The sequence below is a fragment of the Cynoglossus semilaevis genome, chromosome 7 (assembly GCF_000523025.1).
Source record: "Cynoglossus semilaevis isolate Cse_v1.0 chromosome 7, Cse_v1.0, whole genome shotgun sequence".
NCBI lineage: Eukaryota > Metazoa > Chordata > Actinopteri > Pleuronectiformes > Cynoglossidae > Cynoglossus > Cynoglossus semilaevis.
The window spans coordinates 10,003,457-10,021,410 of record NC_024313.1 but is presented as its reverse complement, the minus strand read 5'-3'; the positions used below and the strand labels follow the sequence as shown (position 1 = coordinate 10,021,410).

The following is a 17,954-nucleotide window of genomic DNA, read 5'->3' as shown; positions in this document are numbered from 1 at the left end:
ACAGTAAAGGTCACTGATGATGTTCTACTGCCTCAGTCCTCAAACAGTAAATGTCAGACCAGAAGTTCAACGCATTATTATCATAGTAACTTATGATGTCATCAACCCCCCCTCAGCCCCCCTCAGCCCCCCCACACATACACACATCACTTATTACACACTAACGCCAACTTTTTGTTGTTATTATTTTTGTATTTCTCAAAAGTCCAATACTCCTTAACTGAAGACAGACAGACTGTGGACACAAGGGGGCGCTCTGTAGTTGCGTCTGCTTCACTCCTCCTCCTCCTCCTCCTGCTGTGCTGAAGTGTTGACCTGCAGATCAGAGATTGAGTGTGAAGTCATTTAAATGAGGTTAATTTAACCAGATTAAAATAATCCACTGAGTTGATCTGGTCGTTAATCCAGTTATCAGGTCACACTTTAATGTCCCTCACTGTTTGTCCTCCTACACTTATTTGAAAAAAGGATTTGAACAGCCTCCCCCCCCCTGATCCCCCCCCTCCCCCCGTCCCTGCTCTGGGCTGATGTTTACAGGAAGTCAAGGTTAGGTTAACAGAGTCTGGTGGGAGCGGCTGTAAATTTTAACGTTCGTCACCAGCACTGCTGATGAACACACACACACACACACACACACACGCACACACATACACATATACAGTCAGACTCAGACCCGTCCCTGTTACAGGTCCATGAATGTTGAGAATCAGAAAAAAACATGAAGGAAAAAAAAAAAGAAAAAAGTTTAAAAAAAATAAAGCATCAGAATCAGAACAGAGTTTTTATTTTCCTACAGTCAGTTTAACCTTGGAGTTAGCCTAGCATCATTAATACTTTATATATTTGTAGGATTACACAGGATGAAGAGCTGAATATTAATGAACCAGAATCATCTTCCTGGTCTGTTGAACGTCAACTGTTTCTACAAACTAAGTCGTATCTTTTCTGTTTTGTTTTTTTCTCCTTCAGGTATCTCTACCTGCTGTTCTCCGACGACGACCACCTGCCGTTCGACCACTGGGTCTTCAACACCGAAGCCCACCCTCTGCCCGTCATCAGGAAGGACAGAACAGAGCGACCCAACGAGGTGGAGTAGACCGCATCACTGTGCCCACAACGAAGGACCCAACCGAGAGCGAGAAGCTGAGATCCTGTGTTTCCTGAGCCTCCAGTGGTTCCTCTGAGATGGCCTTAGTCTTTCTGAAGCCCTCACAGCGCCACCTGCCTGTGGGTGGGATTTTATTTTTTATTAACAGGATGAAAACACTGGAGCTGGAATCTCGCCATGGAGTCTTTTTTTACTTGCTTTTTTTTTTTTTTTTTGCTTCTTCTTTTTTGGGTCCAGACACTGAAGTGGGCCATGGTTTTGTATTGTGGGTCATGTGACTCCTGCGTCATGTGACAACAGCCAAAGGAAATTGAAAAACGAGAGAGAGAAAAAAAAAATCAGAGAAAGATGGAGTCATTTTTTTGGAGGGGGGGATCATGTTTTTGACTCTTTAAAGGGACAGTTCCACCAGTGATCCATCACCATGTTGTTAGCAGCAGCCGTTCTGTCAGGAGGACCAGTCTGTGTGGATGTAGTGGAACCAGGATCTAAAGGACCAAAACTGTTCTGAGTCTGGAAGCATTAAGTGGAAGAAAAGACGCAGCACAACCTGAGGCTGTTTCTCCGACCCCCCCCCCTGGTTCCATCAGTGTTTGTATTTCACAGGTTCCTGGTTGTTTAAAAGAACGATGGTCCGTGTTTACACTTGTGCTCCGTTTTCTTTTGTCGAGACTCTGATCCAATCAGCTCACGTCAGCTCTGTCCTCGTCGACCTCAGACCTCTGGTTGGACCGGGGGGGGGTCACATCTGATTGGACGCCCTGTCCGCCACCATTCCCACAGAACTTTCGGAAAAATCCACCTTTCCTGTTTCCTTCGGTGACGTTAACAAACCGACGGTTTATTTCACGTCTCATCTGACGTTCTGTTGGGTGGACGTGGCGTTCGGTCCGTTTGGACCTGAAGCTGCTGAGAGACAACGGATCAACTGAACCAGGGTTTATTTGAACTGAACCAGTGATGAGTGAGAAGGACGACGAACCTTCAGGAACTTCTCACATTCCTGGGAAACAGCTCAGAAACCTGGAGCTGGTGTTGGGTTTGATTGGTATTAGTTTGTTGTTAGGTTTTCATCTTCTTCTTCTTCTTCTGTGCGACGACACTGGTCCTTCACTATCATGTCGTGTTTGTGGACCACAGGAGTGATGGACTCCACCGTGTTCAGTGTCTTCGTGTCCATCTGTCCCCTCTCCGTCCTCCTTGTTGCAGGACCATGGTCTCTCCTCCGTGAGGAGACGCAGACTCACAGATCTTTACCTGATCTTTCCCACAATCCCTCATGAGAAGCCATAGTGATCCATAACGTCGCAGCGCTCGGACCTCGAGTCGTCTCCTGTTTTCACTTTAAAAACCTCGACTCGTCTGATTCTTTTTTTTCCACCATCCGTTTTTGTCCCCTCCACACAGAACTGTAGCCAGATTAAATCCAGTTTAGTCTCAGATCCAGTGCCTTCACCATCCAGGTCACACAAACCCAGTCCAGTTTCAGGTGTAGCTCTAGCAGACTGACCATGGTTTACCGAGGGATGATGGGAAATTTGAACTTCAACCCTGCCCTGTTTTAGTTTCATCGACAGATGATGACGTGATTGGTGGTGAAGTCGGGATCAGGAATGTCCATGAGAGAGCTTTAAAAATAGTTTAATGATGTTTTTAACCAAATACAATCAGAAAGTTCGACAGACTGAAGAGAAATCTAAAAATATATTTTAAAACGTCAATTATTTTACTTAAAACATTTTACAGAAATGAGTATTTGGTAAAGGTTGGCGCGCCAGAGTAGTGCAAGACTTCCATCTAGTGTTAGGACATTGTAATTACAGCTCCGTTGAACCTATGATTCCAGGTCAAGACAGTAAACGGTTTTAATATAATAATAATAATTTAAAAATATTTTTAAAATATTTTTGACCACAATATAGAAAGTGTTTTCTATAAACACGACCAAAAAATTAAAAACATTAGATTTAGGTTTTAAAGTAAAGCTCTGCCTGACAGGTGTGATTAAATCAGACAAAGGAGCTCGAGAATGAATTTATTTATCTTACGCCCCAAGAGCGCCATCATGTGTCTCATATGGCTCATATCTTTTTACCTGAGACACGTCATATCTGAGCTCCAGCTTTTAATGTTTATTTTTTCTTTACGGTAACTTGTGTGACATTGTTTTGTGATTTTTGATGCTGATCGTGTTAATTTATTGTACACTAGTGGTGAAACAGAGGAACAACTACAACAAAAGCAACAGAGAGGACACATGAGCCAGGAGCTGGTGAATAAATGAATGAATGAATGTAGAATCTAATGTGAAAAGAAATATTTTTTAATTTTATTTCTTTGTTGATTCACTTCTGTTTCTTCATTTTCTTATTATTTCCTCTTTTGTTTTCATCTTCTAAAGCACAAAAGTGAAAAGTCTCCAACAGCGAAACGTCTGTTTGTGAAATAAGTTGAAATCATGTGAGATTGTATTTAATTATTTTGGGTGTTTTTCATCACGCAGCTTTTAAAGGGAAGTGACGTATGTTAGCGATCGAACGTACATCGGTGTTTTTAGGTTAGGTTTTTTTTATCTTTAAGAAAAGCTTTATTTAGATGTTTTGATTTGTGTTTTTTAAGAACTCAAACATTCACTGATTCTCCATTGACTTTCATTCATATGCCGTCACTTCCGGGACACGCTGGGCACTTCCCTTTTCTGTAGCTTTACGAATGTCTGCAACTTATTCCTGTTTTTAATTACGTGACATCGAACTGTTTTGTGATCATTTCATAAACTTGTACAAGACGTGCGTCATCTGATTTATCACCACACGGTGGCAGCATCACTTCAGGTGATACGGTATTGGCTGTTTTTTAAAATATGATTCTACCAGGTGATGGTGATTTAGTTTTCTGTCGTCATTTCCTGTTGGTGAATTTTAATGGGAAATGAAATGAAATCACGTTTTTTAATTAATTTTTGCACCTTTTTTCTTTGAGGAACTCATTAACTGTTCCTCAAAATGTCTTTTAAAGGTTAAGGTGTGAAGCCAACCTCAGAACTGTGTGTACAAAAATATTGCTGATAATCATTCCATTGCACATACTGTAGTTTACTTTGTGTGATTTCTTGAATGAAATGTTTGGTTGGGAGATGATTCTGATTGTATTAATGTTATTGTTGATGTTGTTATAATAATTATTATTATAATTACTATTGAGTATTGATAAAAAAATGTAAATATACCATTCAGGCAGATAGGCCACTTTACATTTATATGAAATCTTCTGATCTTAAGGAATAAAATGATATAATTAAGCAGCAGACTTTTTAATAAACTATATTTGTTACACTTCTATTGTGAATAAAAAAACTTCTTTAATAACTCTGATCTACATCGTCCTTTGTCCTTATCTACACACGTACTTATTTATATACATAATTATAATTAATAAATATATATAGGCACCAAATAGTCAAGTATAAACAAACGTGTTAGAATGAACCTGTCCCTTTAAATGTCAATCAGTCAATCAAACCAGCAGCTGTGACTCTGACGCAGGTGTAGTAACGACTCCCAGACAGTGGGGTCAGTAGAACAACATCCACTGTCTCTTTTCACCACACATTTCCCGGGTTATCGATTCGACGTTTTGGTCCTTTTATTTTTATTTTAAATGTTTATTCTTTTGTTTATATTCCTCAGAGAAGACGGAGAACCTATTTTTATTTTAAATGTTTATTATATTCCTCAGAGAAGACGGAGAACCAGAGAGAAGCTGCCGTTCACAGGTAGGAAAACTCCAAAACATAAAACTGGGTAAAACCACTGAACGGACGTCAAAACAGAAAAGTAACGATTAAATAAACGAACACACAAGTTTGTAATAAAACTGACTAAACCATAATTTCTAGGTTCCCACTAGTCGTCAACGTTAACGAGTAAGTTAACGTTAAGCATTTAAATTAAAGAATCGAACTTTTGTTTTTAACTGTTGTGGTGTATGTGTTCCAATTCACCAGAAGATGGCGGCCGAGACCTATAAAGCTTTGTGTGTTTCATCGTTGTTTAATATTACTTGTTTTACTTCTATTGGATTTATTTTTTGTTGTTTATGTCCATTTTTTCACGTGTTTCGCTGTATTTTTTTTGACAACTTCAGCTGCTGGAGCAGGAAACACTGTGACGTCACAGACGTTTTGTTATTTTAAGATATTTTCAAAAAGTAGCTCAGCACGATTGGTTGCTGGCTTGATTTTCTTGTCATTTGAGGTTAAGTGGTTTGGTCAGTTGGTTGGTCAGTTGATTTTGATTTTACTGTATGTTTTAAAACGTGTTATTTTATTGTGACTAAACGGTCGTGAGTTGCTGTTGTTGTTGTTGTTGTTGCTTCAAGTGCAGCTCGAGCAAAACTTGTTTATGAACCTAAATGATTTATTTATTTATAAAACTCCTGAAGTTCCAGCCTAATGTCGTAATTTCTGATTGTTGCCCTACAGTGGTAACTAACACTGTGTTTCAGCCAGCTATCACACACACACACACACACAGATTAGATTGTTGTGATTATTATGTTGTCAACTTTATTAGTTTTTTTTTTTTTTGTGAGCCACCAGGCTGTGATAATTGAATTGTATTTTTCTGCTCTTCTTCCTGCGAACTCATAAACTGTTCCAATTATGAAGCTGGAAGAAGTGAAGCAGAGCCAGAGCATTCATTTCTCCTCTCTATAAATAGACACGCAGATGGATGATGACTGTGTGTGTGTGTGTGAGAGTGTGTGTGTGTACAGAACCCCCAGTGTACAATAGAAGACAATAGAGAGCAGTCCGTCATGTCATTAATCCAGATTTGTCCATATTCCTCACTGTTTCCACGTTTCCTCTAATCCCAGTTGTTCTACTTCTTGCATCATCATTACTGTCTGTTGAAACACACACACACACACACACACACTCATGATCTATGATCATCAGTCCCACTTTTCTCCTCTTGCTTCACTGATCAGATCAGACTTGTTTTGACTCCCAGAGAAAATGAATTTACACGTTACTGGATCAAACGTTTATGATCACATCTGTCCGTCATTACATCTGAAATACAGTCTAGTAGCAAATACATTTATGAGTGTATGAGTGTGTGCATACCAAGTTCTATAAACTGTACTGGACAACTATGAGTCTGCGACCTCTAGAGGGTGTACACAGGCACTGCAGGGGAATGTAAATAAGGCCTTTTTTGACAGTTGTTCTTTCAGTTTAAAATGCTGGAAATCTTTGTCTGATTAGTGATTTTTGACGTCCTGTTTGTTCAGGTCTGGGTTTAGTTTTTGGTTCTTTTCACCATCTGTCCTTGAACAGCGTTGTATTAATATGTTGTGTTTAAATATTTGCAGTAAAATAATCCAGGTGATTGCTGAGCGGTCGGTGGTCACTGAGACTCCAGGATGTCCAGTTCTTTATATCTGACTCTTGAGTAATGGGGTTAGAGGATGTCTTTGTGGAGGGGAGGGGAAGGGGGGGGGGGGCAAGGGGCCGGGAACAGCCCATTTCTGGATAAGGTTCCAGATCCAGGAGTGGACTTAAAGATAAGGCTTGATTGAATTTCCAGGGACAGTCTGGCCTGGATGAAGGTCAGTCTTTATTTGACGGCGTCTCCTCACAGAGACCTTCAACAACGTTGACGCTTTCACGTCATAAAACTTCATAAAACTGCTCCGTCTCTTAACTGGTACTTAAAAAAAATAAAAAATAAAACTCCTCCTTTTCAGTGCCAGATTATTCCACCCTGTTCTTCGCCTCTCGTCAGTCTGTCCTTGAAGTTTATTCACTCTGAGATGTTCTGATTTTCATGGGTTTGGCTGCTGGGTTTAGGCAGATATGGAGGATTTGCAGCAGCTTATTTATGCCCCCCACCCTGAATGCCCCTTCCATGGGTATCTGTGCATGAACCTACGGCTGAGTCTGTGTGATGACCTCGTAGACTGTGTCAGGAATCTGAATTCTGTTCCCAAAAAATCCCTAAAATAAAGACTGGACCTAGTCTTCAAGGACCCCCAAACTGATGGAGAGAAGGAGCAGGGGCCCTGCAGGAATTCATTTACTACATGTGTATTTACAGTCATTTGAACTTTGTGGAATAATACAATCAACAACAACTTTCACAATATTCCAATCCTCCCTGCAGTACTTCTGCGTCACCTCTAGGGGTCGACCCTTGGTTTACAGGACAGTTTGCTCTCATAAAATAATACATCAGACCTCATTCATGTTAGGGTTAGTTCTTCTGGTGTTTATCTAGCTGTTCTTCTTGTTGCTGGAGGTGGAGGAGATGAAGATGCTGAGATCTTCATAGTGAGCGACCAGGATGGACAGGATTACAGTATAAATAAGCAGCTCAGAGGGACAGTGAAGGTGAGAGGTCAGGTGGAGATGATGGACATGAAGAAGAGGAGACCAGAGATGTGGTGATGGAGATGGTTGGTGTAACAGTGGAGGAGGCAGGAGATGCTGATGATTCTGTAAAACCAGTCGTGTTCTCAGGTAGTTTTGTGCAGTTGAAGTATCTCAGATATATCCATCACTCTGACATCTAATAACTCTGAGCTAAAAACACAGCCATGTTTATATTAGTTTATATTTCCTACTGGGACCAAGTGAACCAATGACTTTACAGCTAGACACACACACACCTGTATCCCCACACAGAGAGACTGACAGTGTGGCAGACTTCATATTTTAACTATAAATAGCAAACACACACGTCAGCAGAGTGATTATAAACGCGGTGCCTGCAGCGTTCTGTCTTTTCAGTCGTTTTTCTTTGTTGAGCTTCGTCACATCAGAGGAACCAGTGTTCTCCACTTCAAATAAACCCTTACATTTTAAAACTTTAACTTCATTGTTTGTGTTATTTTTTTTATGTTTATTGATTTGTTTTCTTTCAATTTGCTGTTTGGTTTGAGGGCGTCAACATCTGTGTGTGTGTGTGTGTGAGTGTGTGTGAGGCTGAACAGCAGGTGTCCTGTGACTGTTCACATTAGTCTGCGGAGCAGATGGTGAGTCTGGATTATTGTCTTCGTGGGTCTGTGCCGGAGCGTGGGGTTAAAGTCACACATTAATTTTACAGTGACATTTTATTGATGACACTCAGAGCCCGGTGCCAACAGGACCGTGGTACTGGTTCATTCCATTACAACTGAATGTGAGGCCCACGTCTCAGTCTTAAAGCGACAGTAGACGGAGAAACACAAAACACACACATATATATAATGTATGTGTTTGGTTCAAATCTTTGCGTCTCTGGAGTTTCTGTCTGTTTCAATAACTGAGTATATATTCTTTTATGATCTGACAAAATCTGTCACAACACTAGGGGGAGACAGTCAGTGAGTCGATACCACTTTGGTTGGTCTACATACTGTAGTAACATCTCAGTAATGTTGAAGTAACAAAGTTAACTACTGACCATCTTCTTCTTCTTCTGCCTCTGACTCTGGATTGAACATCTGTATGTTGGTTGGGTCTCAGCTCGTTCTGTGGCGTCGAGTCACTTTGCCATACCCATCCGAATGGCATACACATCCTAACTGAGCATGCTTACGAAAGGAAAAAAAAAAACAAAACTCAATTGCCCTGAACTTTAGCAGTAGCCCCTGCTCAAACTGTTGCCATCGTTACACGGAGCGACATTTCAGATAATCACCAAGGAACCAGTCTGTATAAAACAGTCATCACAACACTGTCCATCTACACATCTGGAGCCAAACGTCCTTGAATTTCTCAAAAACAGGAGACATTTTACTTCCCTGTTGAATTTATTCTGTGGAAAACATTTACAAAATGTCCTTGAAATAAAAAAAAAACACCTCCCAGTAGGTGAGCCTGAGGTTTAAAAAAAAATCAATCCCAGCCCTGGTCCAGATGAGCTAGTGGCAAATAGAGCCTGAGGTTTAAAAAAAATCAATCCCAGCCCTGGTCCAGATGAGCTCTGAAAAAACAGTCCTTTTAAAGGAGTCTCCACCAACATTTTATTGGACACATTTATCAACTCAGCTGTGACAGTCTGCTTTATTTTCAGTCTATATTTATCCACTGTCCTACACACTTGTCCTTTAAATAGTCCAGTTATATATTTCTGTCCACTTTATGTTTTCATTTTTTTTTCTATTGTCCCACTTTTTTGAAGACACTCATTTCTTTCCATTTATTCCCAGAATTACAGAGGTCTCAGAGGTCATCCCAGCTGCTGTCTTATATTGATGGTGCTGACACCCAGGGTCAAGAGGTCACCATGACGAAGACTCAGGACAACGTTGGACGCCGTTGTCATGGACGCTGGTGCCAGCTGATGGACACAGGTAAGTGATCAGGTCCGTTACTAAGAAAACTTTTGGTTTTTTTTGTCCAAACAACAACAAACTAAAAACCTGCAGTCAGGAGAAATTGCGGATAAAAATAAATAATAATTAAACCAAATGATGGGTGTGCCCTAAAAATAGTTTTGGGGCTAAACGGCTGTGTATTAAAGCGAAGTTCACTAGATGGCAGCATTGCAGTTCATTTAATTAATCGCATACAGTGGTTTGTACAGATAAATAAATAAATATTACCAGACCTATATCGGTTTTGGTTGATATCAGAATCGGAAATTAAGTGTTTGGACAATATTGGATATCGGCAAAATGATAATAATAATAATTAATTACTTCAGTTGAGGGGGAAATATCAATTACACTTTTCTGAAATTCTGTTTCCGTACATCATGTTGCAGTTTCATAGCTTCTAGACTGGTGGTTCTCAAACAGTGGAAAAGGGTACCAATGGTGGGACTTTGGCTCCATCTAGTGGTATGTTGAGGAAACAGTAGTTGAAAAATTGCAAGAATAGTAAACCATGAAGTAGAAATTCAAAATTTGAAATAATTGGCCACACTTCTGTTACAAAATGCTATAGCTGGAAAGACTGATGGTTCTCAAACTATGGAATGGGTACCACTGTTGGAACTTTAAACAACGATGTCTGTAGTTCTGTGGCTCTAATGTGTGAGTGATGGCTTCAGTTCTGGTTCTACTGTGCATGTGGTCAAACCTCCGCCACCCCATCCCTACTGTGGAACACAGTACAAACCATTAGGAATAAAAAAAACAACAAAGAAAAACACTATTGTCCTCGGCCTCGACCGCCATTGATTTTCTTAATCGTGATCCACAGCCGCACGTACAGACCTGACAGATTCCATCATCCGCCGTTAACACAAGTGAGATTCATTTACCCGTTACCTGTGATGTTGGTATAAACACCGTGTGAGTCTGTGGTAGCTAGAAAATCCCAGTCATCACAACTTTATGAGCCTGAAAAACCTCCTCCAACAATGTCTTCCTCTGCACATTCACAGCAGTTCTCTCTGTGTTTTCCTTCTCTGAACGACTTTGTCTAAAAACCAGTGAACGGAGCAGAGGACGCTGTAAAAAACTGAACCATCGTCTGTTGGTTCTGACTGTGGTTTAGTTGGTGGGCGGTGTATTTTTTGTTAAGGTGAAATGTGAGGTGATCAATAACCTGGTTATAAAATATAAATAGTTTCACATCCTGCAGAATAGTTGTTCAATCAATATTTTGACACTGATTAATTTGAACTGTGCCTTCAAGATGGGAACAATATAATGTTCCATGCTGTCGCAGTACATATTATCAGAGGGTTAGTGAGCCTGCCTTACAGCAAGAAAGGTCAGCTGTTCGATCTCTGGTGGTCACTGATGGTCTTGGTTTATGCAGGATTAGGTTAATGTTCACTGTTCATTGACCGTAGGTGTGAATGTGAGTGTGAATGATTGTCTCTGTGATTTACTGTAGAACCTTCTAGACTTTGACCCTGCCCTGGTCTCATGACTGCAGTTGAAATTATATTTGTCCGAGGGTATATAAATGAGTCAAAACTGATTTTATTGCATTACGCAATGACAGTTTGTGCAAATGGTTCCGTGGGATTCCCAAAAATTCTTGTACAGGACCTCCAGTCCTGGTTTTGCTTCACGTTAAACTACAGAAGTAAATGAACTACAATAAATAAACACTTGAAAAAACATGATTTGTTGGTAGCTTTGCCTAGGTTCAGATACATCACTGCCACCTAGTGGCTCTAGTTCCAGCTCGTTAATATTTTTATACCAAACATAACGTGTAAAAACAACAAGAAAGAGGAAGAAAAAATAAAAGAAAACAATGAAAATAGAAGAAAGGCGAGAAAGAAAGGACAAAATAAAAGAAACGCAGAGGAAACTATTACAATTACTGTACTCTCCTCCGAGCTGCACATTCGAGGTAAATAAACACTTGAAAAAACATGATTTGTTGGTAGCTTTGCCTAGGTTCAGATACATCACTGCCACCTAGTGGCTCTAGTTCCAGCTCGTTAATATTTTTATACCAAACATAACGTGTAAAAACAACAAGAAAGAGGAAGAAAAAATAAAAGAAAACAATGAAAATAGAAGAAAGGCGAGAAAGAAAGGACAAAATAAAAGAAACGCAGAGGAAACTGAAAGATTACGAAAACAAACGGAAATGCTTTAATATTGTATTTCTAATGTTTTGTAGTGTTTTTTTTTTTAGAACATTCCAGGAAGTTCAACATTTCCCCCGTTCCTTTACAATTACTCTCCTCCGAGCTGCACATTCGAGGTTCGCGTTTCGTAGTGGGCGTTTCTCCGACGGCCCCTGAAGGCACCACAGCTCCCGTCCTACTTGAATGCAGCACAGCCACTGTTGAGGTTGATCCATGGCAACAGTCGAGCCTGTCCTCCACTCACACTCACACGCACGCACACACGCACACACATACCTTCAATCTCTGCCCGGCTGCCAGAGCACTGGAGCTGATATGAACCGAGGAACGACCACTTCTGACTGACAGACACACACTCCCCGGTACCAAGGTGACCGACCCGGAGCGAGTTAGGCGAGCTGCCCGACAACAGCTCTCCATCCTCGGCAGGTAACAGCGGCGAGGACCCGCACCTCGGAGCTCGGAACGCGGCCAACACTGGATGGTAGTAGCGGACGTGTGTGGAGCTTAAATCGCATTTTTTACGCCTCGCCGCGCTAATAAACGGACACAGGCAAACATGAAATCATTTTTTAACACTTTCCAGGCTGAGAAGCTTTGGTGTTTTTGATATTTATTCTGCCGGTGTGTCGGTGGTACCAGATAAAGCGGCACTGTCCCGATTCTTCTGCTGCTCAGTAGCACCGTTCAATCTTTGTTTATTTTTGATTTAATTTTTCTATTACTCCCGGTGTCTTTCTTGAGCATCATCGTGAAGATGGCGACTGGCTCTGGTTGGCAGCAGCAGTATTACTGCCCCACCGGTCAGGGGAAATTTAACTCCTCCACGGCTTCCAGCTTTCAGTCCGGCATCGCCATGGAATATACCCAAGACCTGCACCTGAAGATGAGCAAGAAGATAGCACAGCTAACCAAGGTATGGAGAGTTTTCATGCGGTCTCTCTGTGCTCTGTGTTCAAGTGTGCCAGCTGTGAATACAAACATCTGTAACGGCTTTTTGTACACGAAATTCCGTTAACATTTCATCAAATTTAGCTGCGGACTACTGCTGGATCCCTGTCATGGGACAATAACACCGTACCAGTATCAAAGTTAGATTTCCGTAGGCATAGTGGCGTCGTAAGGTTTGAAATATATGCCGAATTGTTCTAAACACATTTGAAAATAGATTTCACCAGTTAAAGTGTACGACACAAGGAAAAAACAAGTTTAAATACATGATAGCCAAAAAATAGTAAAAATGTCGAAAGGACGTGGAAAGTCTGACATGTTTCGGAGGTACGTTGATAAAATAGGATCTGATCCGAATCTCGCGGAACTATGTTTATGACAACACACTTTTTGACAGGACCCAAAACACAATGGGCTCGTCATAGTTTGGATTTATGAACCGAATTGTTCAACAGTACTCCCTCTTTAAGTAGATTATCGAAGACACACGCTAACTGCGATTATTGACGTTAAAACGACACGAAATCCAAAATGTGCGAAAATGTTGAATAGAATTTGGCATGAATGTCAATGTGTAACAGCAGTAGGCGCCATGTTCAGGTGTCAGGTGTTTTTCTGATGAGCTCTGATCCTCAGTCAAACATCTGCCTTATATACAGTACAGTGGGCTTAATGTTGGAAAAAGGTTGACTCCGAACTCCGTTCGGAATTCTGCCCATTTTGCTGCTCACTGCAGCAGAATTCTGTTAGCAGGCAAGGTACTTGGAGTAATTAAAAGTTGTATTTTAGTCCTAACTCATACTGCTGGGTGTTGGAATTATTCCCCGAATTTAAGCGCAGTATTTACCCTTTACAGTAAACTATTAAAGACCCACCACCAAAGTGTTAATTAAGATTTAAAACCCACGAATTCCCACAATCGTTATAAATTCAACCAGGTTTTATACAACATATCTCTTCTTATCCGAGAGAACGCCACGCTCCAGAGGGACCAGCATCCCGGAGGCGAACCCGGTCTGTTCAGATACTGCATCCATCAATAATGGGTCATTAACCATGACATTAATCAGATCAGTCATTAATCTCTTGCAGCAGCAGCAGCTCAGACTGTTCGTGGTTCGAGGTGATTTTCTTGCTCGTATTAATGAAATCCCAGGATCTTGTTAGTAACTGCAGCTAAATAATGCACTTCCTGTGAACTTTGATTATTAATCAGACTGATTGGAAGTCAAGTGTGAGCATCATATAAACCCCAGCAGACAGAATTATTTTCTCATCATACATTTTTTTATTAAAATACTAATTTCTCCAGTTTATTTAAATATTTATTTAAATATTTTTTGTCAAGATATTTTAACAGAATTTTGCTGATGCCATAATAATTTATTAAATTATTATTTAAATGTGGGACTATTGTTCTGCCCTCTCCCTGTGATATGACTCATTGAAGAGGCTGCAGCTGCTTTTTATTTCAATTTTCTGCTTAAAAAAAGAAAAATCCAACATCCTGCTCTGTCATCTTAAAAAGTCTGTGCAGCAGCCGTGGTTCTGTCGTCAGGAATCTCTAACCCTTCTAATTCAGATCACATTATAATAAGGGTTTACTGGATTTTGTTAAATTTGACATTTTCTGTCTTTTTTTTTTTACTAGTATCTATTGTAGTACTTGACCCACATTGGATTTGTACTGTTCCAGGCCTCTTAGTAGTATTCCTGTGTATCTGGAGTTTTCCTCCTCTCACAGTAGGATATAATGTTGTCAACGCTGACTCTAACTGTGGGCTTTGAAGGACATTTCAGAGTTTTTCTTGTGTTCCCTGGAGGCTCCGTACTTTCATCTCTCACTCAGATAAATGGCAGTGTTCCAGCATCTAACAGAGCAGTGACCTCTCTCTGCTGCCCCCACCCTGGGGTCAAAGGCAGCGAGTTTGTGGTATTAGCATGTTCTCAGGTGTCTTCTGGACATGCCTCTGACTCCTCCTCCTCATCATCATCCTCCTTCTTCCATTCTCACTGCTGTGAGAAGTGTTAAACACCTCCTCTTCCAAAGACTCTCTCTCTCTCTCTCTTTCTCTCTCACTCCCTTTCTCTCTCACTCCCTTTCACTACAGTATATCTCTTTGTGCTGAGGAAAAGAAGAAGAGGCTGTAAAGAAAAAACATAATCCAGCAGCCTTGAGGCAAGGTGTGTGTTTGTGTGTGTGTGTGTGTCCAGCATCAGTGCAGTGTGTCCTCTTTATAGTCACATTAAAGTAAAAGAACTCTCCTCACCTCGTTGGTTAATTATCCAAAAAAGAAAACAACAAACAGTTCTTCACTCACAGCCACAAACATTTCCACACATATATATATATTTTTAATGTTTTTTATGTTTTTTGCACCATTCTGTTTTCTTTAACTCCCATTCCACCCACAGGTCACATGAATTTTAATACGAACAAAATAAATGTGCCTTTTATTGCAGTGGAAAAATACTTTTTCTTTTACCCAATACTTTTCCATTTACTATCAGCATTGTTGTCACGGCAGACCGGAGTTTCTGATCTGTCTTGCTGATCTGAAGTCTGTGTTTTTGTAACTTCCACCTAAACCCCGGTCCAGATCATTTCAGATCTGTTGATCTGTGACCTGGTTTTTCACCTGTCTCTCACAGGACTCCCGTTGTTGTGAGAACACCCGACCGTGTCTGTCACACTCTGTGGAAGTGTAGCTGGTTGTACGGTAGCTATTTTTAGCAGACCTACATATTCTGTACAGTTAATACAAGGGATGGAGGCAGCGACCCATCCCTGTTTGTTTTGCTCAACAGAACAATTCCTCTGGGTCACACATGCTAACCAGTTGCCCCTTTGGCACCGCATTTGGTGGTTATTGTACCGGGATCCAGACTGAATGTAGGTCACATGTATGAATCAGAACTAGAGTTTGACTGTGTCATATGTTAAATTAAAACAGGTATTATTTCCTCCTTGATTTTTAATGGGACCCTTGGAGTGTGTGATGATGTGGCTGTGTGTGTCAGTGCTGCCCTCTACCTGTATTTTCTGGCAGGATGAGCTGCGTGAATATATGATCAGAAATTAAAAACGTCTATTAGTTTGATCACTGTAAGCTGCCAGTGTCAGTGGACGTGAATTCAGTCCCCAACCCAGATGTTTATTTTTTAATATTGTTTGTATATTGTTATTGTTATAATATATTTTAATATTGTTTGTACACCTGTCTATTACTTTTGAACAATAACTTTAAACTCGTTAAACCTTGTCTAACATCCTCCTCTGCTGGGGAGTGGGGAGAACTACAACCTTGAACTTTTGCACATGAATTCCTTGAAACCTGCATTTGCAGTATTTGGCCTTGAATTGAGCTAGTATTTGAGCTGTGAGAGCAAGTGTGAGTACCAGTGAGTATTACCACAGTGGTGTGTTTGAAGCTGAGACCAGCGGCGTCCAACAGTTTTAGTCACATGTCTCCCACACGTTGCCCTGGCAGTAGTGGGCCGCGGTGTAGCAGGAGAGCCGGTGTCCGGACCATCTGCTCCCCCTGACCACTGGTCTCTGTGGAGTGGGAGCTGTGCTCGGGAATAAAAACCATCGCCACAGAGCTCTCTCTGACACTTCTCAGCCTGATTGATTTCCAGCTTGCTGAGTCTGGAGGAAGTCTCCAGAGCGATGGTGGCTCCAGAATCTTTCATCATCATTTCTGTGACTGTGTGGCCTACTTTAGTCCTCAGCAGCGTTTGTGTCCTGCTGGATGCAAATCTGACATTTTCTTCACCGACCCAATTTTTTATTTTTTTTTAGCTTTGACTTTTTCTTCCGACACTCTCTTGTCAGTATTTCTGTGCTAATACTTAGCAAATATATAAATATAATAAAGTCATATAATTCATTTGTGCTTAAATCTCTAAACTTATTTTGGTTTAAGGTAGTATCATAAATTTGACTCTGAATTTGAATTTGATTGTGTCTAACAGCTTTGCTATTTTATTTTTTTTCCGTCCAAAAAAGCAAAATATTGTGTCTAACAGCTTTGCTATTTTATGCTAAACCTTTGGCAACATTTAACTCTTATGTTGTTTGTTACCATTAGTGTACTTAACTTAACCTAAGATTTGAATAATTTGATACCTTCTTGGTGATTTGTTGAGCTCTGGGGAACTATTTCCAGGCTGTTGTTTGGTTTAAATATATAAAAATAATGTTTAATCTCTTTGTGCCTTGTCGGTGGTTGATTATCGTTATTGTTATTCGTGTTGTTGTTGTTATTATTATTATTAGAACTGTTTTTGTGCAGTGTTTTTTCGTGCTGCGTTCAGGTGCCCTCTGTGTTCCTGTCTCGGTGTGATACGTCTTTAAGAAGTAACTTACGCTGGCTGGCGGTGGTTGGTACAGCTGTCAGGTACACCGGCGTGATACGTCTTTAAGAAGCGGTGGTTGGTACAGCTGTCAGGTACACCGTGGAGGAGTGCTCACCTGCTAGGACAAAGTTTCCTATAAATCCTAACTGGTGCAGTGTGAGCAGTGGGCGGGAGATGTTTTCTTGGAGGAATGAGTCAGATTCTGTTTCCTGTCTGCACAGACGCAGGTCTGAAGTCTTCTCCTGTTGTCAGGACTCTGGGAAGCAGCGAGGGCATCGTGTCATTTTGCATCATCAGACAGATGCTTCATAGAAGATGTATTACCAGGCCTGGAGAGTCTGGATGTCAGTATATTTATATGTACGTGTGTGTGTGTGTGTGTGTTACATCAGCATTGCCTGAGTGATTTCCGAGGTTGAATTCAGAAATAGACCTTTCTGAGGTCTTCAGTGTACTTCAGTACAGCTCTACTGCTATTGGAAGAGACAGCGATGGTGAAATGCTGTGGAGTCAGTGTGTGTGTTTGTGTATTTGTGTGTACTCTGCGATATTCCAGGCCTGCCGCAGCGTCGGAGCATCTTCAAGGGTCAACAAAAAAACAAAAAACAGACTGAAGAAAATGAAGGAATGTTGTCGGTTTTCAGTGTGAATATCTGGGAGCGTTAATCCTGAACTGGTGCAGAATAAACATCACAGTCAAACTGTAATCATGGCAGTGATGTAACGGTGATGTAATCCTGAAGTCTGAAGTCGTGGAGTTCTGACCATCTGCTCACTAAACCTAACCAGACTCCACTGAGCTCTGCGCTGCCAAACCTGGATTATGTCCTATACACACACAGGTTTTTGTTTATTTATATATAATCTATTCTCCAGCCCAGGGTCGGACAACCTTCAACACCGGAAGAAGTTTTCTTTTGATAGTCTATCGTAGTAACTTTTAAGGAAGAGGTTGTTTTTTTTGATAGTCTATCGTAGTAACTTTT

At 40.8% G+C, this 17,954-nt stretch overlaps 2 protein-coding genes across 2 annotated transcripts in view; both read left to right on the top strand.

Annotated features, from left to right (window-relative positions):
• The window catches only part of man1a1 (mannosidase, alpha, class 1A, member 1), a 48,851-nt gene extending 44,375 nt beyond the window's left edge, over positions 1 to 4,476 (top strand). Inside the window, exon 11 of the mRNA XM_017033642.2 lies at positions 970 to 4,476. Coding sequence (XP_016889131.1) covers positions 970 to 1,096 — 127 coding nt within the window. The 3' untranslated portion in view covers positions 1,097 to 4,476. The remainder of the gene's footprint in view (positions 1 to 969) is intronic.
• A 7,152-nt stretch (positions 4,477 to 11,628) lies between these two features.
• Positions 11,629 to 17,954, top strand: part of fam184ab (family with sequence similarity 184 member Ab) — a 65,469-nt gene continuing 59,143 nt past the window's right edge. The window contains 1 exon segment of the mRNA XM_025056960.1: positions 11,629 to 12,574. Coding sequence (XP_024912728.1) covers positions 12,416 to 12,574 — 159 coding nt within the window. The 5' untranslated portion in view covers positions 11,629 to 12,415.